This window comes from Oncorhynchus mykiss, chromosome 22 (genome assembly GCF_057628025.1).
Source record: "Oncorhynchus mykiss isolate SJ-2025 chromosome 22, ASM5762802v1, whole genome shotgun sequence".
NCBI classification, from domain to species: domain Eukaryota; kingdom Metazoa; phylum Chordata; class Actinopteri; order Salmoniformes; family Salmonidae; genus Oncorhynchus; species Oncorhynchus mykiss.
The window spans coordinates 9,873,724-9,897,856 of NC_143043.1; the positions used below are offsets into that span (position 1 = coordinate 9,873,724).

Below are 24,133 nucleotides of genomic sequence, written 5' to 3' on the forward strand. Positions count from 1 at the left end.
GTATGTCAGCTTGACAGTAGACACCCATCCAGTACAGCATTGAGGTCGTTACAACAGGGCCACTATGACAGAGTCCAGTACAATAGCGTGATCAGCTGCACCCTAAACAGACCCACCACCATGACCAGAGACCATGGAGTTGTAAATGTGAGCATGTGTTCTTACATGTGAGATAGAAACAGCATGACTAAGTGTGTGTGTACAGTGTGTGCGTACATGCGTGAATGGGTGTGAGAAAAAGCAGGACTACTTGCGTTCTTGTTTATCACTATGTGTGTATTGCCTAGTGCAGGGTGTCAATCTGGCCCGCGGGTGGTATGAAGTAAATCGATCTCAATCAACATCGAAATGACTAAAACCAAATCGAAACTGTATAGAAATGATAATGGACCTACCTTTATAGTCTATTCACTCTGTCCAGCTTGCTAAAAGTCATTGAAACGAAAGCTAGACAGTCATGGAGAATTGGAAATTCCAAAAGCGATTTTGGAATTTAATCAATTTTAAGTGCAAAGAACATTGTGATTTCTGAATGCGCCCTGTAGTGCAAAAATAGTTGGTGACACCCCTGGACTAGTCTGTGTATGTGTATTGTTAAATGTGTGCATGTATTGTGTGTGTGTGTGTATGTGTCTTTCAGTGTATGTGTGTGTCAATTGAGGCTCCTTAGAGGAAGAAGGGGAGAACCATCCTAAAAAAAAGTTATCCTTTTTAGATAAAACTAAATAAATGTACGTCACCAAATAATTGATTAAAAAACACTGTTTTGCAATGAAAGTCTACACTCTGTAGGTTAGCACCATTGTGTAGCTGGAGGACAGCTAGCTTCTGTCCTCCTCTGAGTACATTACACCAATGCCATGATCACTGTGTGTGTATATATATATATATATACATGCATACATACAATGGGGCAAAAAAGTATTTAGTCAGCCACCAATTGTGCAAGTTCTCCAACTAAAAAAGATGAGACAATTTTTGTAATTTTCATCATAGGTACACTTCAACTATGACAGACAAAATGAGAAAAAAAATCCTGAAAATCACATTGTAGGATTTTTTATGAATTTATTTGCAAATTATGGTGGAAAATAAGTATTTGGTCACCTACAAACAAGCAAGATTTCTGGCTCTCACAGACCTGTAACTTATTCTTTAAGAGGCTCCTCTGTCCTCCACTCGTTACCTGCATTAATGGAACCTGTTTGAACTTGTTATCAGTATAAAAGACACCTGTCCACAACCTCAAACAGTCACACTCCAAACTCCACTATGGCCAAGACCAAAGAGCTGTCAAAGGACACCAGAAACAACATTGTTCACCTGCACCAGGCTGGGAAGACTGAATCTGCAATAGGTAAGCAGCTTGGTTTGAAGAAATCAACTGTGGGAGCAATTATTAGGAAATTATAAGACATACAAGACCACTGATTATCTCCCTCGATCTGGGGCTCCACGCAAGATATCACACCCCCCAGTGGGGTCAAAATGATCACAAGAACGGTGAGCAAAAATCCCAGAACCACACGGGGGGACCTAGTGAATGACCTGCAGAGAGCTGGAGCCAAAGTAACAAAGCCTACCATCAGTAACACACTACGCCGCCAGGGACTCAAATCCTGCAGTGCCAGACGTGTCCCCCTGCTTAAGCCAGTACATGTCCAGGCCCGTCTGAAGTTTGCTAGAGAGCATTTGGATGATCCAGAAGAAGATTGGGAGAATGTCATATGGTCAGATGAAACCAAAATATAACTTTTTGGTAAAAACTCAACTCGTCGTGTTTGGAGGACAAAGAATGCTGAGTTGCATCCAAAGAACACCATACCTACTGTGAAGCATGGGGGTGGAAACATCATGATTTGGGGCTGTTTTTCTGCAAAGGGACCAGGACGACTGAAAGAATGAATGGGGCCATGTATCGTGAGATTTTGAGTGAAAACCTCCTTCCATCAGCAAGGGCATTGAAGATGAAACGTGGCTGGGTCTTTCAGCATGACAATGATCCCAAACACACCAACGAAGGAGTGGCTTCGTAAGAAGCATTTCAAGGTCCTGGAGTGGCCTAGCCAGTCTCCAGATCTCAACCCCATAGAAAATCTTTGAAGAGAGTTGAAAGTCCGTGTTGCCCAGCAACAGCCCCAAAACATCACTGCTCTAGAGGAGATGGGCCAAAATACAGGCAACAGTGTGTGAAAACCTTGTGAAGACTTACAGAAAACGTTTGATCTCTGTCATTGCCAAAGGGTATATAACAAAGTATTGAGAAACTTTTGTTATTGACCAAATACTTATTTTCCACCATAATTTGCAAATAAATAAATAATAAATCCTACAATGTGATTTTCTGGATTTTTTTCCCTAATTTTGTCTGTCATAGTTGAAGTGTACCCATGATGAAAATTACTGGCCTCTCTCATCTTTTTAAGTGGGAGAACTTGCACAATTGGTGGCTGACTAAATACTTTTTTGCCCCACTGTGTGTGTGTGTATATATATATATATATATATATATATATATAGTGATAACCTTTGTATGCTTGCAATGCTCAATGATGGAATTGTACTGAGTAAATGGAGATGTACTGCTTTAGTTCTCAGGCTGAGAATTGTCTGCACCTGCTGATTGTCACACAGCCTCAAGGCCGAGATAGCAGAGTGAGAAACCACAGTCTAGACATGCTTTTCTCAGCTTAGTTACTTTGCAGCTAATCCAATGCAACAATGCTAAGGTATGATTGATGGTAGGTTGTCACACCCACTAGTATAATGAGCTTTGTCTCCTGTTTCACCAAACAGATCTTTACTATAGACTACTGAGGTATTCTGTATGTGAAACTCTGTCTGCAATTGCATTTTATTACTAAAGAGTTTTATACCAAGGTTCCTGTGTCATCTATCTGGAGGACTGATTGTTAAAGGAAACTTACGTCACCCCATGCAAAGGACCAGCCAACACCACTGAGGCCCGCCGGTGTAACTGCTAAACTGCTTTCTGACTGTACACTATACTGCATGAACGTAGTGGGTTTACTAACGTGTTAGGTCTCGTAGACTATGACGTGACGACGATGTAGGCTGTGTGTAGTGGTTAGCGGTCATGATATGAAGGTTTGGCTTGGAAATATTTTTTTTGCCTGATCCCAGACAGCTTATGTGTTGTACACTGAAATCCACAAGTGAAGGGAAAAGGTGAGAGGATAGCGCATATATAGTTGGAAGGAATTATATATACACTGCACAACAAGCAAAGTGATGATGCTGTTTGTATGTGACTGCTATGAAACTGAACTGTTTGCGTGTGATCAGGGGTGTATTCATTCCACCGATTCTCTTGAAAAATGTTTCTTAAATGAAAAGAAACTGGGATAAACATACCTGCATTTGCCCAATAAAAACTCTAATTTGCAACTGTTGGACTAATGATTCCACCCTAGATCAGCTAGATGCACTCAAAATTATCATCTCGACCTGTGGCCCAACGTTGTAAACATTCATTCATAGTCTAGGTTATAGCAACCTCATAATGGGTACAGTGAAAATTGTAGTATTACCTAGTAGACTAAACCTAGCGATGTTACATTGAACTGGGTGAATGGCACATGAATGACAGTCACCCAATATCCTCCCTAATCTTAAACGGCTCCAACCGACACTGGTGTGTGTATTACCTCTTCATGCCCTCCACCAGAGCCACCTCATCAGGAGAGGATGATATGTAGAAGGAGGTGGGCTTTCCCAGGTGGATCCCTCTCTTGATGCTGTCCACTGTCTCCTCCTCCTTCGCCTGCACCGTGTGGCACAGACACAGAGCCCGGAAGAACAGGTCCTCGTGCTCCTGACACACACAGGAACACAGACACACTATTACACACTGGTACACACTGGTACACACTGGTACACACTGGTACACACTGTGTCTTACCCTGCGGTATCCTCCAGGAGAAGAGTCGATCATGTCTATGCTGGAAGCAGCACTGAGGATCTGTCCGTTACAGATGGCGTGGGGGATATACACGTGTCCGTCCACACAGCACTCTATAAACTCCATGTTGTTCTCTGTCAACGTCCCTGTCTTATCAGTAAACACATACTCTACCTGCACACACAGACAGAAGCAGAAGTTATCTTTAGATGCTGACCTAGGCCCGTATCTACAAAGCGTCTCAGAGTAGAAAATTGGTCATCCGTTGTGAGAAGAGAGACATTTTACTCCTGCGGGAAAAAACAAAAGCTATGCATGAAGCCCCTTTATTCATAATAGTCACAGAGTCGACAGTTATTTAGGAGACCTCATGAGCTGTCCTAACCAGTTAAGAGTTACCAGCAGGTGTCTTGATAATGGAAAAATGCAGAGAGTCAGTGGTTCCTGCACCACATGCAATAGCTTTGGAGTTGTCGAAAGAATGTTTTGATAATTCTAAAGAATCAATCCACAAATAATCTAGACCTAGATGAAACAGCATCACTTGTGCCTTTGACAATGATTTCACATAAGACCTATTTCATATGTTTTCCTTTCAATTATTTAACTAATATCACGTTAGAAAAGAAGCCTAAATTAGGCATACTTATAAATTGGGTAGTTGAAGACATCTAGGCCTTATGTTAACTTTGATTGTCTTTGATGAAAATGACAGACCTTTCAAACATTGCATGCAACATTACCGGTGAGTGGCTTAGGGCTGACTGTGCCAAAGCGATTTAGAGTTGTTAAACGGGAGTGACGAGTGTGTTGATATAACGGTCATATTGTAAAAATTCTAATTTTAACAACCATCAGAATTGGTAAAAACAAAAGCTTATTAGGCGACAATTAAGAGAACTGATCATGTCAGGAGAAATGATATTAAACATTTTACCATTGCAACATTAGGATGTACAGACACATTCACTGTGGTTGTCTGAAGCGTGCTATAGAGTTTACACCTGGCGAGGCTTCCTCATGATTGGTTATTCCCCGTCATTTGCAACAATGTCAATGAGTATCATCAGTATCTTTCCTTTGTCGGTACCTCAAACTGTCGTGACTACCAGCTGAGATAAACGTTTCTGAGTTGATTTTACTCCTGGCTCAGAGTTCGTCTGAACAGTGTTTTACCATCGTCCTAAAAGCTGGGAGTTTTTTGTTGTTGTCTTAAAAACAGGTTAACAGGATTTCAAAGATATTTTCTGAGATGCTTTATGGATACAAGCCCTAAACACCGTTTTTGGAGTGTGTGTAGTATACATATGTGTGTGTTTGTGTACTCTACCTGCAGTATAAATGTGTGTGTGCGTGTGTGTGGACACAAGTGAGTCTAGTATATCTAGATGTTCAGAAGATGTGTGAGTGTGTGTACCTGTCCGAGCTCTTCGTTGAGGTCAGATGTGTTGACCTGAGCCCCCACCCCCAGCTCCTCATCATACATATCCTTGTCCCAGGCTATGAAGTAAGAACCCAGGAACTTCTGCATCTCCACGGTAACGTACATGGAGACTGGGATGATGTAGTTAAACAACACCATGAAGGCCAGGAAGTCTGTGAACGCCCTGATCACCTGAGAGAGAGAGGAGAAGATGGAGGGAGGGGTAGAGGCAGGGAGGAGGAGGATGTAGGAAGAGAGAGAAGGGGAGAACGAGAATGAAAGGATGGTTAGAGACAGAGAAGAGGCTTTATCAGAATCAGTGAACGTTAATTAGGGAGTGACCTGATTATTCATTTTGCTATGACAGCGTGCTTTGTGGGTAGTGTAGTAGTTTGGGGGACTAACCACATGGCGTTCTCTGTCGATCTCGGTCCTGTGGTTGTACCAGGGTTCATCGCGGTCAGCAGACCACTGCCATGCATACTTCAGAACCGTGTTAATGACCGCTTTACTGATCAGGATACACAGATACACGATTAGGAACGCATTCATAGACCTGGAGGGAGGTAGAGGGGGGAGAGGTTTAGAGGAGCTAAATGCAGATTGATTCTCCAGAACTGGATGTAAAATAATTGTCAATAGAGCATCACACACACACACACACACACACACACACAGCTTGAATGAGATCAAATAGAATTATGCAGACTTTATGTAATAACAGAGTCTACTATTCCTGCTACTATTCTCCTACTAACTCCTGCTATCCTTCATCAAGGGGGGTAGTTCTAGCCACACCAGAGCAACCAGACACAGAGAGGGGAAGGTATGGGAATAAATCTTACTTTTCCACAGCTGAGCGTTTCTGGGATTTGGACTGGTAGTTAAGCGCCATCTTGGTGTCCATGCCTGTGTAAATGGCTACAGCTGAGGTAACAACAACCAGGGGTTACCATCACTACAGACGCAGAACAGTGTGTGTGTGTGTGTGTGTGTGTGTATGTGTGTGTGTGTGTGTGTGTGAAGAATGTATTTCATAGTCAGGAGGACACGTTTCGGTGGACGGTATGGCTATTGCAACATGCCGACTCACACACAAATATAACCATAGATGTAACTTCAAACACAGAACAGTGTGTGTGTTACCATAAATGTGTCCTGTGTTCTTCAGGGTAGCTCCTCTGAGGAGAAGGTTCTCAGCTCCCAGCGGTCTAAAATGAGAAAAGGAACCAGATAAAAAGTCAAAAAGAAAAAGCTTTACTATCTATGGCAAAGACTGTTTAGGAATGAAAGAGGGGGATGCTGGTCTTACCTGGCTATGGGATCTTCTCTTTCCTTATAAATATTGATGCGCCCCACAAATCTAAATGGGAAAAACAAAATGTATGCAATGTTCAACAAACAAACAGGTCACTCAATGATTCTGTGTGTGTCACACATTGAGTGTCACTCACTTGTAGAGGTCAGGTTGTGGTTGTTCACATTCAATAGTCGCATGCAGAGAGTCCACCTCCTGCTCTGTCTTAAAGGCCATGGTGTCCGGTACAGCATAGTAGGTCTGACACAGCATAGTAGGGGGGAGAGAGATGAATCACTTAGAAGTCATGTTTGATCAGAGAGCATGCTGGAATAATTCAGGGGTGAATCCCAGCAGTGTATGTGTGTGTGCGTAACAGTATGTGAGTGTGTGTGTGTGCACATACCTTGTGGCTAGACTCTCCATCCAGGCTGGTAGTGGTGACGTAGCAGGTTCCGTCACCGCGGCTGGATGAAAGGAGGATGAGGTCACAGGGGAACGTCTCGTCCTCCCTCACCATGACAACGTCCCCCACCTGACAGGTCAACCACATTATCAGTTTAGACTCAATAAATACAGGCTGGGTCCTAAAATCACACACTATTCCCTTGTTCACTACTGTTGACCTGATCTAAATGGAGTGGACTACCCAGTGATATAGCCAAATTCGTCGGTGGGTTTTTTTTTTTTTAGTGTGGGTGGGGCTAGAGCGGCTAACTTCCTGCAATTTTACAAATTTTTTAAATATGTGCAGAGAATTTTTTGTGTGTGGTTTAGTCAGTTATTTTTGTCAACCCATCCCGTGAGAGTGAATGTCATTCCAGTTCATCAGTTCTGTTAAATGTAATAAAATCTGACTAACTGCTTGCTAGGAATTCTATCTGATGGTGTTTGCATGTTTAGGTAAAAAGACAAATAATGTCCCGTTTGGAACACTTTTAATATTTTTTTTTGCTCAATCTGAGTGGGTGAGCCGGACAACCCAGTGGGTGGGCCTGGGTCCACCCAGGCTCACTCGTGACTTCGCTCCTGGGACTACCATATTCCTCTTACAGTGTACTGCTTTTGACCAGAGCTGTACCTGGTGGCTCTGGTGGTCAAAATGTTTGCACTATTTGGGGGATGGGATATCATTTAAATGTGATAAACCCCATGCCATTGTAAACATACACAGAGGTGCTGCTGTAGATCCAGAAAAAAAATAGCAGTTCTCCTACAGGGAACACACATGCCTCGCGCACAATCACACTTTCAGAGGTGCTACTGTAGATCCAGAAATAATTAGCAGCTCTCCTACAGGAAACACACATACCTCGCGCACAATCACACTTCCACTCCTTTTTTCCTGGGGATTGAGTTGTTGCGTAACAGTGGGATTATGCAAGTGGAGCAGCTTAACTGCCTATAAATCCCATCTCTACGGCGACCTACACACCACTGTACTGCACATACACTCTCTATAGCTACGATTAATATCTTCTTTACTATTCCTCTTTTCCCCACAATCCACTCTGTTTGAGTCAGGGGACCATCGGTGAGGAACATCGGTAGAATGTGCATGTACAGTTGAAGTCGGAAGTTTACATAAACTGAGTTTAAACGTAGTTGGCAAAGGTGTTTCACAATTGCTGACATTTAATCCTGGTAAAAAATTCCCTGTCTTAGATAAGTTAGGATCACCACTTTATTTTAATAATGTGAAATGTCAGAATAATAGTAGAGAGAATGATTTCTTTCATCACATTCCCAGTGGGTCAGAAGTTTACATACACTCAATTAGTATTGAGTAGCATTGCCTTTAAATTGTTTAACTTGGGTCAAACGTTTTGCGTAGCCTTCCACAATAAGTTGGGTGAATTTTAGCCCATTCCTCCTGACAGAGCTGGTGAAACTGAGTCAGGTTTGTAGGCCTCACGCTCAGGCTTTTTCAGTTCTACCCACAAATTATCTATGGGATTGAGGTCACTCCAATACCTTGACTTTGTTGTCCCTTAAGCCATTTTGCCACAACTTTGAAAGTATGTTTGGAGTCATTGTCCATTTGGAAGACCCATTCGTGACCAAGCTTTAACTTCCTGACTGATGTCTTGAGATGTTGCTTCAATATATCCACATAATTCTCCTGCCTCATGATGCCATCTTGTGAAGTACACCAGTCCCTCCTGCAGCAAAGCACCCCCACAAAATGATGCTGCCACCCGTGCTTCCCGGTTGGGATGGTGTTCTTGGGGGGGAGGAGTTGGACTAGTAACCGAAATGTTGCAAGATCGAATCTCCGAACCAACAAGGTCTGTCGTTCTGCCCCTGAACAAGGCAGTTAACCCACTGTTCCTAGACCGTCATTGAAAATAAGAATTTGTTCTTAACTGACTTGCCTAGTTAAATAAAGGTTAAATAAAATATTTGGCTTGCAAGCCTCCCCCTTTTTCCTCCAAACATAACAATGGTCATTATGGCAAAACAGTTCTAATTTTGTTTCATCAGGCCAGAGGACATTTCTCCAAAAAGTACAATCTTTGTCCACATGTGCAGTTCCAAACCGTAGTCTGGCATTTTTATGGCGGTTTTGGAGCAGTGGCTTCTTCCCTGCAGAGCGGCCTTTCAGATTATGTCGATATAGGACTCGTTTTACTGTGGATATAGATACTTTTTTACCTGTTTCCTCCAGCATCTTCACAAGATCCTTTGCTGCTGTTCTGGGATTGATTTGCACTTTTCGCACCAGACTGAATGCGTCTCCTTCCTGAACGTTATGATAGCCGTGTGGTCCCATGGTGTTTATACTTGCATACTATTGTTTGTACAGATGAACGTGGTACCTTCAGGCGTTTGGAAATTGCTCCCAAGGATGAACCCAACTTGTAGAGGTCTACAATTTTTTCTGAGTTCTTGGCTGATTTCTTCAGATTTTCCCATGACGTCAAGCAAAGAGGCACTGAGTTTGAAGGTAGGCCTTGAAATACATCCACAGGTGCACCTCCAATTTAATTAAATGATGTCAATTAGCCTATCAGAAGCTTCTAAAGCCATGACATCATTTTCTGGAAACTTCCAAGCTGTTTAAAGGCACAATCAACTTAGTGTATGTAAACTTCTGACCTACTGGAATTGTGAAACAGTGAATTATAAGTGAAATAATCTGTCTGTAAACAATTGTAGGAAAGATTACTTGTGTCATGCACAAAGTAGATGTCCTAACCGACTTGCCAAAACTATAGATTGTGAACAAGAAATTTGTGGAGCGGTTGAAAAACAAGTTTTAATGACTCCAACCTAAGTGTATGTAAACTTCCGACTTCAACTGTATGTGTGTGTGTGGATGAAGAATGTCTTTCATAGTCAGTACACGTTTCAGTAGACAGCATGGCTATGGCAACACGTGCCGACGCACACTCAAATACAACTATAGATATTACAGTAACACCCATACAAATCCTATTAAATTCGAATTCCTAATTCTATGGTAATATAGTGGTTCTGACCCTAGTCCAGCCTGACATCACAGAAGACAACAGGATAATAGCGACCCGGCATATCAGTCATTTTGATATTTCATCTCTGTCTGGAAAGGCAAATCCTTTTCCCTGTATGGGACCAGAGTAATCACAACAGGAATGTTTGGGATGGTACTGTAAGGGGAACGTTGATCTTCTCTAGGACGCTAGCTATGGCATTGCAGACGAACGCACGCACGTTCCCATGGAGAACGGCCTTAAAAAGGTCTCAGGAACGGATTTAATTTCAATACGATCAAAGATGATAGCCGTGGCTATGATATAAATGTTCAAAGGTTATATAACCAGGGGTATTATTCAGTGTACAAAATAATCACTGTTGATTTTGTTACATGAATAATAATATAATGAAGAGGAATGAGCTCTCATACTAGGCATTATACTCACATACAACAGCTATTACAACTAAAGGCTCTTATCTGAACATGAATGAACATGCTTGGTCAGAATAGAGAAACACCAGCCAATGAGGCCCAAAGGCGTCATAATAATGTGTAGTAGACTGGAGAGTAGAAGAGCCATTAATAGTGTAGTAGTACCCGTAGCTTGGAGCTCTGTGTCCTCACCACCGTCCCCTGCTGCACCATGTCCACAGGACACTCATTTATACTGCAGTCTGCCTTGTGTCTTAGCCAGTCTTCATAACCCTGGAGGAGAGCAGGGGAGGACGGAGGGGGTTGAGAGATACAAGGAGGAAAGGGCATGTGGGATTGTGGGGAGAAATGGAGCACACACACAGAGAGAGAGAGAGAGAGATACGCTCATCGCTGGTATCTAATTAGTGGTATATTCCGTCAGCATGGTGACCTGTTTCCATGGCCTCTACATAACATGTCATGTTATAGATTAATGATTGTATAAGGCCTGGGCTTTATAAGCCAGGTGTGGTTCATGCATCACTGCTATCATCACATCTGCTGTCACTACCTGAACACAGTGGAGGAAAGCTTCCCTAGATTTACCAACACCAATGACCAGAGGATGTGTGTGTCTTTGTCTCACCTACCTGTTTAATGGCGGTGACAGTGATGACAAAGAAGAGAGGCAGTCCGCTGGTGACAGGGCTGGTGGGCGTGTCTATGATGAGCTGAGGAGAGAGGAAGAGAACCAGCTGATTATCATTCATTCAGGTTCTCCATGGTACAGAGATGGACCACCGCCAACCAGTCTCCTCCTCTTACTGTTCATCATCTCCTCCGGCTACTGGGCGGGACTGGAAGGCTCCTATCATATCCATCGTGGACCATGACCATAAGCCATTCCAAGCCGAACAATTAACTACCATTCACTCCACATAGCCTACGTGTTTAACTGATAATATGAAACAGCAGTCTTTACAGTATGTATAATAAAACAGCCCTGGGGTTCAGATCAAACAGAGAGATGGCATATTCTCACCTGGACCAGGAAGATTAGCAGAAAGTAGAAGTTGGCGATTCTTCTGAACTGTTCAAACAGGTTCTTGGGGATGAAGTTCCATAAGGTGTACTGGTAGAGAGAACACACACCACAGGAGGTTGGTGGCACCTTAATTGGGGAGGACGGGCTTGTGGTAATGGCTGGAGCGGAATCAGAGGAATTAAATCAAATACACCAAATACATGGTTTCCAGGTGTTTGATGCCATTCGCGCCGTTCCAGATATTATTATGAGCCGTCCTCCCCTCAGCAGCCTCCACTGACACACACCCACATTATCAACATGTTTTCTAGAGAGAGGGAATAACACTTTATACCAGTGTGACTTTTCTTCCTTAAATTAATCCAAAATTGATATCAACAATGACAGTTCCTCATAGAAACGGCTAACGAACCTCGAGCAGTAGCAGATATCTATGGTTGTCACCCACATTAAGAGGTTGCTAATCACAGATGACATACTGTCACAAGAGCACAACATGCTTGGTTGTAAGGGCTAAATGACGTGGTTGTTGTGCTGACGGCTTGGTTGCCATGACACCTGCTCACCTTGGAGGAGACGATGCGGTTGTCAGGGTAACGTTGAGGGATGTAGGCCTCGGCCGCCGGTGGGGGTTCTTTGTGACCGATGTAAACCGTACGACTGTCCACCCAATACTCCTCCCCCGCACACTGTTAGAGAGAAAGGGTGGGGGGAGACACAGAGAGCGAGAAACAGAGAGCAAGAGAGAGAGAGACAGAAAGTGAGGAGAGACAATAAGAGGGAATAACACTTTGTAGCAAAATTGTAGCAAAACGTTTTGATTTAAAATGTGCATTCTTATTGAACAAGTTCATGTTCAGCAGTAGCGTCAGTAAAAACATTTCCTACAGAACACATGATCCAGGTTTTATAAGGAAGTTGAGCTACCCTGAATTAAACTACTTCCCACAAGATTCTCAAGAAACAGAAGTGAAAAAGTTGCTTCAGATAGCAGCTGTGCCTTTACCACTGTGATTCTATAGAATACACAGGGTGAGTGAGAGTGAGAGTGAGCTCAAGAGATCTTCTGCAAAAAAAGAATGACAGTTGGATAAATGTAGATAAGTCCTTGCGAAAAAAAATGCAAGTTTATACAGGATACTAACCTCAACATTAAAATCAAATCAAAATTCCATACCTAAATCTCTTAGAACCAGAGTAAGTCCAGAGCAGGATAGTTCCTGTAGAGGGTAAAACCCTAGTGTAATGGTGTATTGGCCAGACCCGTAAGGAGGTTGGAAGCCCAGTCACAGTGAGGCCGCGGGGTGTGTGTATGAATGTTTGAACAAGATACGTCTGTAGTAACGGTAGCAATAAGAGAGGGCCCTGGTCTTTGGGTAAATATATACATGTATTTTGTTCAGTCTGCATATAAAAAGGAAAAATATATGTTGTTACATTCCCCAGTTCCTGTGTTGTGGTTTTGTTTGTATGTGTGTGTTTCAGGAAAATGGCTTCCTGAAATTCCCTCCAAGCAGCTGATTGGTTGGCCACATTGCTAATTGGAGGTGACCCCCGCCATGTCAGGATACAGCTGTATCCCATTAGACTCCTTCTCCAGCTATGTAAGCCAGTGTTCTGTTGCTCAGAAGAGAGCTGAGGGTTATATTATATGTTGGTTGGTTCTCAGAAAGACATTTGATATGTACTATGGTAGTTGTTGCTGAGAGAGCTGATTGTTATGTTCTGTGTTAGTTTGTTGCTCGGAGAGAGAGAGCTTCTTTAATGTCCTGAGTTAGTTTTTTCTCCGTTTTTGTTGTGAAGTAGTTTGTATTGTTCCCAGGGGGGAAGGGGAATACATCTAGGGGGTGCTTAGGCAAGAGGCCTGCAGGCATACATAACCCGCAGTATTCACTGTCTATGCACACTAGGTAAGACCTGGGCGGACCACCCTGTATCTTGGTTAGTGCGCCAGGTGGTGCTAAAAGTTAGGTAAGTAGTGGGTAGGCTGGTAAGGTAGGTTAGGTAAGTAGTGGGTAGGCAGGTAAGGTAGGAGAGGGTAGGTAAGTAGTGGGTAGGCAGGTAAGGTAGGAGAGGGTAGGTTAGGTAAGTAGTGGGTAGGCAGGTAAGGTAGGAGAGGGTAGGTTAGGTAAGTAGTGGGTAGGCAGGTAAGGTAGGAGAGGGTAGGTTAGGTAAGTAGTGGGTAGGCAGGTAAGGTAGGAGAGGGTAGGTTAGGTAAGTAGTGGGTAGGCAGGTAAGGTAGGAGAGGGTAGGTTAGGTAAGTAGTGGGTAGGCAGGTAAGGTAGGAGAGGGTAGGTTAGGTAAGTAGTGGGTAGGAGAGGGTAGGTTAGGTAAGTAGTGGATAGGCAGGTAAGGTAGGAGAGGGTAGGTTAGGTAAGTAGTGGGTAGGCAGGTTAGATAGGAGAGGGTAGGTTAGGTAAGTAGTGGGTAGGCAGGTAAGGTAGGAGAGGGTAGGTTAGGTAAGTAGTGGGTAGGCTGGTCAGGTAGGAGAGGGTCGGTTAGGTAAGTAGTGGGTAGGCAGGTAAGGTAGGAGAGGGTAGGTTAGGTAAGTAGTGGGTAGGCAGGTAAGGTAGGAGAGGGTAGGTTAGGTAAGTAGTGGGTAGGCAGGTAAGGTAGGAGAGGGTAGGTTAGGTAAGTAGTGGGTAGGCAGGTAAGGTAGGAGAGGGTAGGTTAGGTAAGTAGTGGGTAGGCAGGTTAGATAGGAGAGGGTAGGTTAGGTAAGTAGTGGGTAGGCAGGTTAGGTAGGAGAGGGTAGGTTAGGTAAGTAGTGGGTAGGCTGGTTAGATAGGAGAGGGTTGGGTAGGCTGGTTAGATAGGAGAGGGTAGGTTAGGTAAGTAGTGGGTAGGCAGGTTAGATAGGAGAGGGTAGGTTAGGTAAGTAGTGGGTAGGCAGGTAAGGTAGGAGAGGGTAGGTTAGGTAAGTAGTGGGTAGGCAGGTTAGATAGGAGAGGGTAGGTTAGGTAAGTAGTGGGTAGGCAGGTAAGGTAGGAGAGGGTAGGTTAGGTAAGTAGTGGGTAGGCAGGTAAGGTAGGAGAGGGTAGGTTAGGTAAGTAGTGGGTAGGCTGGTCAGGTAGGAGAGGTTAGGTAAGTAGTGGGTAGGCAGGTAAGGTAGGAGAGGGTAGGTTAGGTAAGTAGTGGGTAGGCAGGTAAGGTAGGAGAGGGTAGGTTAGGTAAGTAGTGGGTAGGCAGGTAAGGTAGGAGAGGGTAGGTTAGGTAAGTAGTGGGTAGGCAGGTAAGGTAGGAGAGGGTAGGTTAGGTAAGTAGTGGGTAGGCTGGTCAGGTAGGAGAGGGGACTTTGACATTTACTTTCTTTGCTTTGGTTCCGTCCAGCCCCTTTTCCCCAAATGTACCGTGTGAAGGAAGAAATTCCCTGTAAACGGAACATCTTCTCTGCCTTTGTCATCCTTACTCACATCTACAGTCCCATACCTCTTTCACTCCACGGGGAGTTGAGTTCCCTCTTCCTAGAGGCTTACGTAACAATGTTAATAAGGGATGACAGTTACTCCAAATGGATTGTGATATGTGTTTTGCTGATAACATTTATGCTTTTGTTGCGATACAAATTTCACCAGATTGGGTCTACTGGAGTGTTGGGATTCCCCGATGGGTTAGGGTACTAACTCCCTGATCTGGTATCTCTTCTGAGAGGTCGCCAGTCAAATTAAGGAGTTTGAACTAAGTTTGAAAATGGGTTTAACAGTATGTTGCTATGCCTGTTGACATTTGTCTTTAAAAAAATGTGGAATGTAATAAGGTCTACACACTGCAAACAATTTAGACTAAGTATGCATTGAGATACCGATCTTTCATTACCAGCCCACTCACGACAGGAAAACAGGCTGTAATGAGAAGAGTTATTACCGGCACTAAAAAGGTCCCATTTATAAATGTACATTCTAACCGGGATGAGGTGTGATAGGATGAGAGACTTGATTTCGAGTCAGACTCAAAGTAAAGCACTTAGGACTGTCATTCTAAATTTGGGTTGGATAATTGATCAAATATTTTAGTTATGAATCGGATACAGCGAGAGAGAGTTGCTCTCAAACGGTGAGGGGTGGGGGCACTGCTCAAATGAATTAGGCCTAGGAAGGCTTTAGAACCTTATCTTTAAGTGTCCTCCGACAGGGAGGTTATTAGAGAACTCACTGGATGATAGGTCAACCATGAAGGTTTTTTATTTTACCATGTCATCAGAATTTTTATATGATAGGGTACAATTAATTGCATACAAGGCTCAGTCTGTGTTTTGCGTTAACACCCAATGATGAATATGAGGAGACCGCAGGGAGACCAGCATCACATGGGTATAGAACAGAGCGGATGGACGCTGGTTTCCCCAATTTTCGTCGCATCAAGGGTGGTGTGAAATCATTAAACATGTACTTTATCTCTTTCCTTTTCAAGTCAATATGTTTTTAGGTTTTGTGGGACATAAGTGATCATTGTTCCAGAGGAGAGACTGATGTATATTGACTAATTCATTTGAGAATGTTTTAGTAGGTATATAACTGTAGAAGTGCATTAGGAACTAGTGTGTTATGGGTTAGATGGAATGATATGTGCAAATGTATCTGTAGCAGGAGGCGAGGTACACGAGGTCTGTGTTTGAGAAAATGTTTGCATAGGGCTGTTAAGTGTGATCCAATGTGACTGGGGTGGAGATTTGTGGGTGCTCATAAACTAAGGTTGTGTTGATAGAACGGTATCATTCTCAGAGACTAGGTATATTGTTACAGGAGATGGCTTGTAGGAGAGGGAGGACAGCTAACTGCACAATATAGGGACTATTATGAAGTTAAATTGAACGCGGTGAGAGTACCCAGATCGTGGTGAGAGTAGCAGAGATTGTGTTGGCATTTCAGACACTATGGTGAACTTTCAAGAAACCTGTGACTCGGATATTCTTCAAACTCATTCACCTCTTTGCCAATTTCTAACAGCCGGCGAACACTTGACAGATTACATGCAGTAGTTACTCTCACGGCAGTCGCTGTAGGGACAGTAATTGAAGGAGGCTATAGTCTTGTTAGTAGTAGCAGGGGTTACTTTAGTAGCATTGTTGGCATATTTTATGAGGACTCCTGCCACATGGCTTGGTAACTGGGCGAACGATGGGAATACCGGGGGCTGTTATTCACGTCACTGATTAGTGATCCGGGCTAAGGGGAGAGTCTGTTGTCCGGAAATGACCCATACTTTGCAATGTGTATATTCCCAGGTGGAAGCATCACATGAGGAGCAGGAGATAACCGAGGGCGTGGGCTGAATTCTGGAGATTGAGTGTACATCAAGATACACCAGGCTGGGGTGTTGGGACAATGTTGGTCTGTTCCACACAGAGTACTGCTTACAGCACCTGCAGCGGTAAAGATTGTCATGTCTCTCCTCGGTGGGTGCATAGTTCTCACGTGAAGTGAGATCCAGGTGCATAATGGGTGAGCTTGAAGACGCCATGACAGAGGAAGCAGAGCTAGAGAGAGCGACACTAGATTCCACTGTAGACATGCAGATGGGTTGGGTTTGGGAGACACTTTAAACATCAAAGTTAGGTTGGGCTTTATTGGTTAATGCATCATATGAAAGGATAGATGTTGGGGTAATTGTACTCTGCACAACATTCTGGAGGCATCGATGTGAAAGCATATACAGTGCTGAGTTACCTCAAGAGGATGTAGCGTAGATTAGGGATACGCATTTGCCTATCAGGTGACCTGCCTATCAGGTGACCTGCCAAGGAGATGGGGAGCAAAGTGAGGATGACATGGCTTAGGAACACCTCTTGGATCCTGTGGTCAGACAGGGAAGACGGGGCGAAAGCATGAGGAGGCTTTTTAGGGCTTCATTTTTGGCACAAACTCAGCAGAAAAGTATCCTGAAGGCATAGTCAGGTGATTAGAGAGTGGGAATTGTCACGTTATCAATCTTTAGGTTTTCATTCATATATAATGATGCATAGCTTACCACATTGGTCATACTGTTATGTTTTGTGTTTGGCGTTGCTTTTACAATCTTGTGCTATCACTCTCTTAGGAACCAGAAGGAGGAAGTGGAAGAAGTCAACAGCTCCAGTGGACGACACGTTGTTTTCAGTGTTCTGAGAAATGGAAAGACTTGTGTGATCATAGAACAGAGGCCATGAGTCTCCGAGTTTGTAAACCTCACTGTGAATGTTAATTATGTTTTATATTTTGTTCATGTTTGTCCATTTATAAGTTTAATGTAATGTTGAACAGTATGGAGTGAAATGTTCAAAAACGGGGGACTGATGGATAGTAACTCCTAAACTTGGGATAGGGTTCATTATCAGGTATCCTATTGAGTGTTTAGGTTTAGAGGGTCTACACCAGAAGTTAATGGTTATCTGTAGGAAGAAGCTATATATTGTGTGCAATAAAGCTTGAATTGTGCTGAGTGTAGGGAAGTGATCCCGTGGCAGGCATTGGTAAGGGGAGAGAGACATGGATTAGTGATGAAGGGGGTCGAGGTCAGGTCATGTTAAGGGAGAAAGTTTATGGCCCGTATCACTTTGTTTCCTGCCTAGCAACAAAGATACTATGTTTGTTCAGAAGAGTAGGAGGAGATTCAGCGCTTGTGTGAAATGTCGTTGTCTGATGCATCTGTATTGATCCTCTGGGAAGAATAAAGTTGGTTTGAGTTCTCATACTGTGAGTTTGTAGTCTGAAATTTTAAATTTTGGACAATATTACCTGACTGGACTAGTTCTACCAAGGACTATCAAGATAAAAAAAACACCATCCAACACACAACAGTAATATTTAGTCTGAAGCTACTTCTGAAGCCAGATAGTAAAATACAATAATCTCTAGGTAAATAAGTACACTACACTACCAAGCTGCTAGAACAGACCTGGCGGCATCTTCAACTATCACTGAATGATTGAAAAAGCTTATTCCTCAACGCACAAGTGGTTATTCCTGCTACCACGAAAAGACTTTCACCCTGCCCACCCCGTACCCCCCGAGGCAAGAACCTCAACATGACAGCAGGACATATGCCCAGGCAGTGAGCAGAGCAACAGGCCCAATCCCCACTAATAACCTGCCCAAGCCCCATCCTGCGACCTAAGAGGTATGTATCAGATGCTCAACGTGGTCTGCTCACACCTACTGTGATGGTCCGGGCCTAAAAAAACAACACTAGAAACTATGGAACACAAAGCTTTTACTTTATCTCATCCTTGAATATACAAGGTCTGAGGTCATCTGCCTTTGGCCTAAAGAGAAGGAACTGAGACTTCAAAGAAATTGGAAATGCAGACATTGTCATCCTACAAGAAACATGGAATAAAGGAGCCACTGGTGGCCCACTAGGTTACAAAGAGCTGGTAGTCCCATCCACCAAACTACCAGCTGTGAAACAGGTAAGAGACTAAGGGGGTATGCTAATTTGGTATAATTTGGTATAGATCAGACCTAAATTAGTCAAAACGGGAACATTTTGTGACTGGCTAGAAATTAATAAGGAAATGATCTTAACAGAGAAAAATGTCCTCATGTGTGCTACCTAAACTCAGCAAAAAAAGAAACGTCCTCTCACAGTCAACTGAGTTTATTTTCAGCAAACTTAACATGTGTCAATATTTGTATGAACATAACAAGATTCAACAACTGAGACAAACTGAACAAGTTCCACAGACATGTGACTAACAGCAACTGAACAAAGGGGGGGGGGGGGGGGTCAAAATCAAATGTAACAGTCAGTATCTGGTGTGGCCACCAGCTGCATTAAGTACTGCAGTGCATCTCTTCCTCATTGACTGCACCAGATTTGCCAGTTCTTGCTGTGAGATGTTGCCCCACTCTTCCACCAAGGCACCTGCAAGTTCCCAGACATTTCAGGGGGGAATGCCCTCACCCTCTGATCCAACAGGTCCCAGACAGGCTCAATGGGACTGAGATCTGGGCTCTTTGCTGGTCATAGCAGAACACTGACATTCCCGTCTTGCAAGAAATCACGCACAGAACGAGCAGTATGGCTGGTGGCATTGTCATGCTGGAGGGTGATGTCAGGATGAGCCTGCAGGAAGGGTACCACATGAGGAAGGAGGATGTCTTCCCTGTTAACGCACAGCGTAGAGATTGCCTGCAATGACAACAAGCTCCGTCCGATGATGCTGTGACACACCTCCCCAGACCATGACAGACCCTCCACCTCCAAAGCGATCCCACTCCAGAGTACAGGCTTCGGTGTAATGCTCATTCCTTCGACAATAAACTCGAATCCGACTATCACCCCTGGTGAGACAGAAACGCGACTCGTCAGTGAAGAACACTTTTGCCAGTCCTGTCTGGTCCAATAACGGTGGGTTTGTGCCCATAGGCGACATGTGGTGATGTCTGGTGAGGACCTGCCTTACAACAGGCCTACAAGCCCTCAGTCCAGCCTCTCTCAGTCTATTGCGGACAGTCTGAGCAGTGAGGGCAGTAGAACAGTCTGCAGCAGTCAAATGTCTACAGTTGGCTGATGACCTGGTGCTTCTGTCACCAACCAAGGAGGGCCTACAGCAGCACCAAGATCTTCTGCACAGATTCTCAGACCTGCGCCCTGACAGTAAATCTCAGTAAGACAAAAATAATGGTGTTCCAAAAAAGATCCAGTTGCCAGGACCACGAATACAATTTTTTTGTTTTTTTACGTGTTATTTCTTACATTGGTACCCCAGGTCATCTTAGGTTTCATTACATACAGTCGAGAAGAACTACTGAATATAAGAGCAGCGTCATCTCACCATCAGTACGACCAAGAATATTACTTTTGCGAAGCGGATCCTGTGTTCTGCCTTTCACCCAGGACAACGGAATGGATCCCAGCCGGCGACCCAAAAAAACGACTTTGTAAAAGGGGGAAACGAAGCGGTCTTCTGGTCAGACTCCGGAGACGGGCACATCGTGCACCACTCCCTAGCATACTTCTCGCCAATGTCCAGTCTCTTGACAACAAGAGAAGGGTAGCATTCCAGAGGGACATCAGAGACAGTAACGTTCTTTGCTTCACGGAAACATGGCTCACTGGAGAGACGCTATCGGAGTCGGTGCAGCCAGCTGGTTTCTCCACGCATCGCGCCGACAGAAACAAACATCTTTCTGGTAAGAAGAGTGCCGGGGGCGTATGCTTCATGGTTAATGAGACGTGGTGTGGTCACAACAACATACAGGAACTCAAGTCCTTCTGTTCACCTGATTTAGAATTCCTCACAATCAAATGTCGACCGCATTATCTACCAAGGGAATTATCTTCGATTATAATCACAGCTGTATATATTCCCCCCCAAGCAGATACATCGATGGCTCTGAACGAACTTAATTGACTCTTTGCAAACTGGAATCCATATATCCTGAGCCTGCATTCATTGTAGCTGGGGATTTTAACAAGGCTAATCTGAAAACAAGACTCCCTAAATTGTATCAGCATATCGATTGCGCAACCAGGGCTGGAAAAACCTTGGATCATTGCTATTCTAACTTCCGCGACGCATATAAGGCCCTGCCCCGCTCTCCTTTCGGAAAAGCTGACCACGACTCCATTTTGTTGATCCCTGCCTACAGACAGAAACTAAAACAAGAAGCTCTGTTCAACGCTGGTCCGACCAATCTGATTCCACGCTCCAAGACTGCTTCCATCACGTGGACTGGGATATGTTTTGTATTGCATCAAACAACAACATTGACAAAGACGCTGATTCGGTGAGCGAGTTCATTAGAACGTGCGTTGAAGATGTCGTTCCCATAGCAACGATTAAAACATTCCCAAACCAGAAACCGTGGATTGATGGCAGCATTCGCGTGAAACTGAAAGCGCGAACCCCTGCTTTTAATCAGGGCAAGGTGACCGGAAACATGACCGAATACAAACAGTGTAGCTATTCCCTCCGCAAGGCAATCACACAAGCTAAGCGTCAGTATAGAGACAAAGTAGAATCTCAATTCAACGGCTCAGACACAAGAGGTATGTGGCAGGGTCTACAGTCAATCACGGATTACAAAAAGAAAACCAGCCCCGTCACGGACCAGGATGTCTTGCTCCCAGGCAGACTAAGTAACTTTTTTGCCCGCTTTGAGGACAATACAGTGCCACTGACACGGCCCGCAACCAAAACATGCGGACTCTCCTTCACTGCAGCCGACGTGAGGAAAACATTTAAACGTGTTAACCCTCGCAAGGCTGCAGGTCCAGACGGAATCCCCAGCCGCGCCCTCAAAGCATGTGCAGACCAGCTGGCTGGTGTGTTTACAGACATATTCAATCAATCCCTATCCCAGTCTGTTGTTCCCACATGCTTCAAGAGGGCCACCATTGTTCCTGTTCCCAAGAAAGCTAAGGTAACTGAGCTAAACAACTACCGCCCCGTAGCACTCACTTCCGTCATCATGAAGTGCTTTGAGAGACTAGTCAAGGACCATATCACCTCCACCCTACCTGACACCCTAGACCCACTCCAATTTGCTTACCGCCCAAATAGGTCCACAGACGATGCAATCTCAACCACACTGCACACTGCCCTAACACATCTGGACAAGAGGAATACCTATGTGATAATGCTGTTCATCGACTACAGCTCGGCATTTAACACCATAGTGCCCTCCAAGCTCGTCATCAAGCTCGAGACCCCGCCCTGTGCAACTGGGTACTGGAATTCCTGACGGGCAACTCCCAGGTGGTGAGGGTAGGCAACAACATCTCCACCCCGCTGATCCTCAACACTGGGGCCCCACAAGGGTGCGTTCTGAGCCCTCTCATGTACTCCCTGTTCACCCACGACTGCGTGGCCATGCACGCCTCCAACTCAATCATCAAGTTTGCGGACGACACAACAGTGGTAGGCTTGATTACCAACAACGACGAGATGGCCTACAGGGAGGAGGTGAGGGCCCTCGGAGTGTGGTGTCAGGAAAATAACCTCACACTCAACGTCAACAAAACTAAGGAGATGATTGTGGACTTCAGGTAACAGCAGAGGGAACACCCCCCTATCCACATCGATGGAACAGTAGTGGAGAGGGTAGTAAGTTTTAAGTTCCTCGGCGTACACATCACAGAGAAACTGAATTGGTCCACCCACACAGACAGCATCGTGAAGAAGGCGCAGCAGCGCCTCTTCAACCTCAGGAGGCTGAAGAAATTCGGCTTGTCACCAAAAGCACTCACAAACTTCTACAGATGCACAATCGAGAGCATCCTGTCGGGCTGTATCACCGCCTGGTACGGCAACCGCTCCGCCCACAACCGTAAGGCTCTCCAGAGGGTAGTGAGGTCTGCACAACGCATCACCGGGGGCAAACTACCTGCCCTCCAGGACACCTACACCACCCGATGTCACAGGAAGGCCATAAAGATCATCAAGGACAACAACCACCCGAGCCACTGCCTGTTATCATCCAGAAGGCGAGGTCAGTACAGATGCATCAAAGCTAGGACCGAGACACTGAAAAACAGCTTCTATCTCAAGGCCATCAGACTGTTAAACAGCCACCACTAACATTGAGTGGCTGCTGCCAACACACTGACTCAACTCCAGCCACTTTAATAATGGGAATTGATGGGAAATTATGTAAAATATATCACTAGCCACTTTAAACAATGCTACCTAATATAATGTTTACATACCCTACATTATTCATCTCATATGTATACGTATATACTGTACTCTATATCATCTACTGCATCTTTATGTAATACATGTATCACTAGCCACTTTAACTATGCCACTTTGTTTACATACTCATCTCATATGTATATACTGTACTCAATACCATCTACTGTATCTTGCCTATGCCACTCTGTACCATCACTCATTCATATATCTTCATGTACATATTCTTTATCCCCTTACACTTGTGTCTATAAGGTAGTAGTTTTGGAATTGTTAGCTAGATTACTTGTTGGTTATTACTGCATTGTCGGAACTAGAAGCACAAGCATTTCGCTACACTCGCATTAACATCTGCTAACCATGTGTATGTGACAAATAAAATTTGATTTGATTTGAGTGTAATGTTTACTGTTAAATTTAAGTTTATTTCACTTCAGTTTATTATATATTTCACTTGGTTTGGCAATGTAAACATGTGTTTTCCATGCCAATAAAGCCCTTAAATTGAATTGAGAGAGACAGATTGTGTCTTGGTGTAGTGCCCATTGTGCAGCAGCCCATACTCTGATCTCTCCCACACAGGGAGCTTCCTCCCTGGTTAGGCAGAGCCCTGCACACTGGGTGGCTCTGATACACTCGCTACACCACTCGGGAGCCCAATAACACTTCAACTATCCAATAACAAATACTAGGACAAGCACCTCGGTGACTTTAGTTATCTGAAACCAATTACATCATCCATGCTCTGATTCTCACAACATCTTGACTGTAATGACTAATATAAACCAGCTGATCTGATCGACCAAAAGAAAGCACAGTGAGAACTCACATTTCTCTGCCATAGATTACATTCAACAATAAAATTCTAATTCTATGGTCTGATATACGAATGAGACCATAATAGGTTGATATGTTTTAAACTTTTGATACCATCGCTGCCTCTGAGCTGTGTGTCTCC

The 24,133-nt window shown here is 44.1% G+C and overlaps 1 protein-coding gene and 1 long non-coding RNA gene across 2 annotated transcripts in view; one reads left to right on the plus strand and one right to left on the minus strand.

Annotated features, from left to right (window-relative positions):
• Positions 1-24,133, plus strand: part of LOC149972793 (uncharacterized) — a 548,532-nt gene that overhangs the window by 308,902 nt on the left and 215,497 nt on the right. The gene's annotated exons all lie outside the window — the stretch shown is intronic.
• The window catches only part of LOC110501300 (phospholipid-transporting ATPase IH), a 63,038-nt gene that overhangs the window by 16,515 nt on the left and 22,390 nt on the right, over positions 1-24,133 (minus strand). Inside the window, 13 exon segments of the mRNA XM_090215351.1 lie at positions 3,669-3,835; positions 3,923-4,096; positions 5,340-5,537; positions 5,751-5,901; positions 6,191-6,272; positions 6,492-6,556; positions 6,658-6,708; positions 6,800-6,903; positions 7,049-7,177; positions 10,697-10,804; positions 11,164-11,244; positions 11,556-11,645; positions 12,125-12,247. Coding sequence (XP_090071477.1) covers positions 3,669-3,835; positions 3,923-4,096; positions 5,340-5,537; positions 5,751-5,901; positions 6,191-6,272; positions 6,492-6,556; positions 6,658-6,708; positions 6,800-6,903; positions 7,049-7,177; positions 10,697-10,804; positions 11,164-11,244; positions 11,556-11,645; positions 12,125-12,247 — 1,523 coding nt within the window.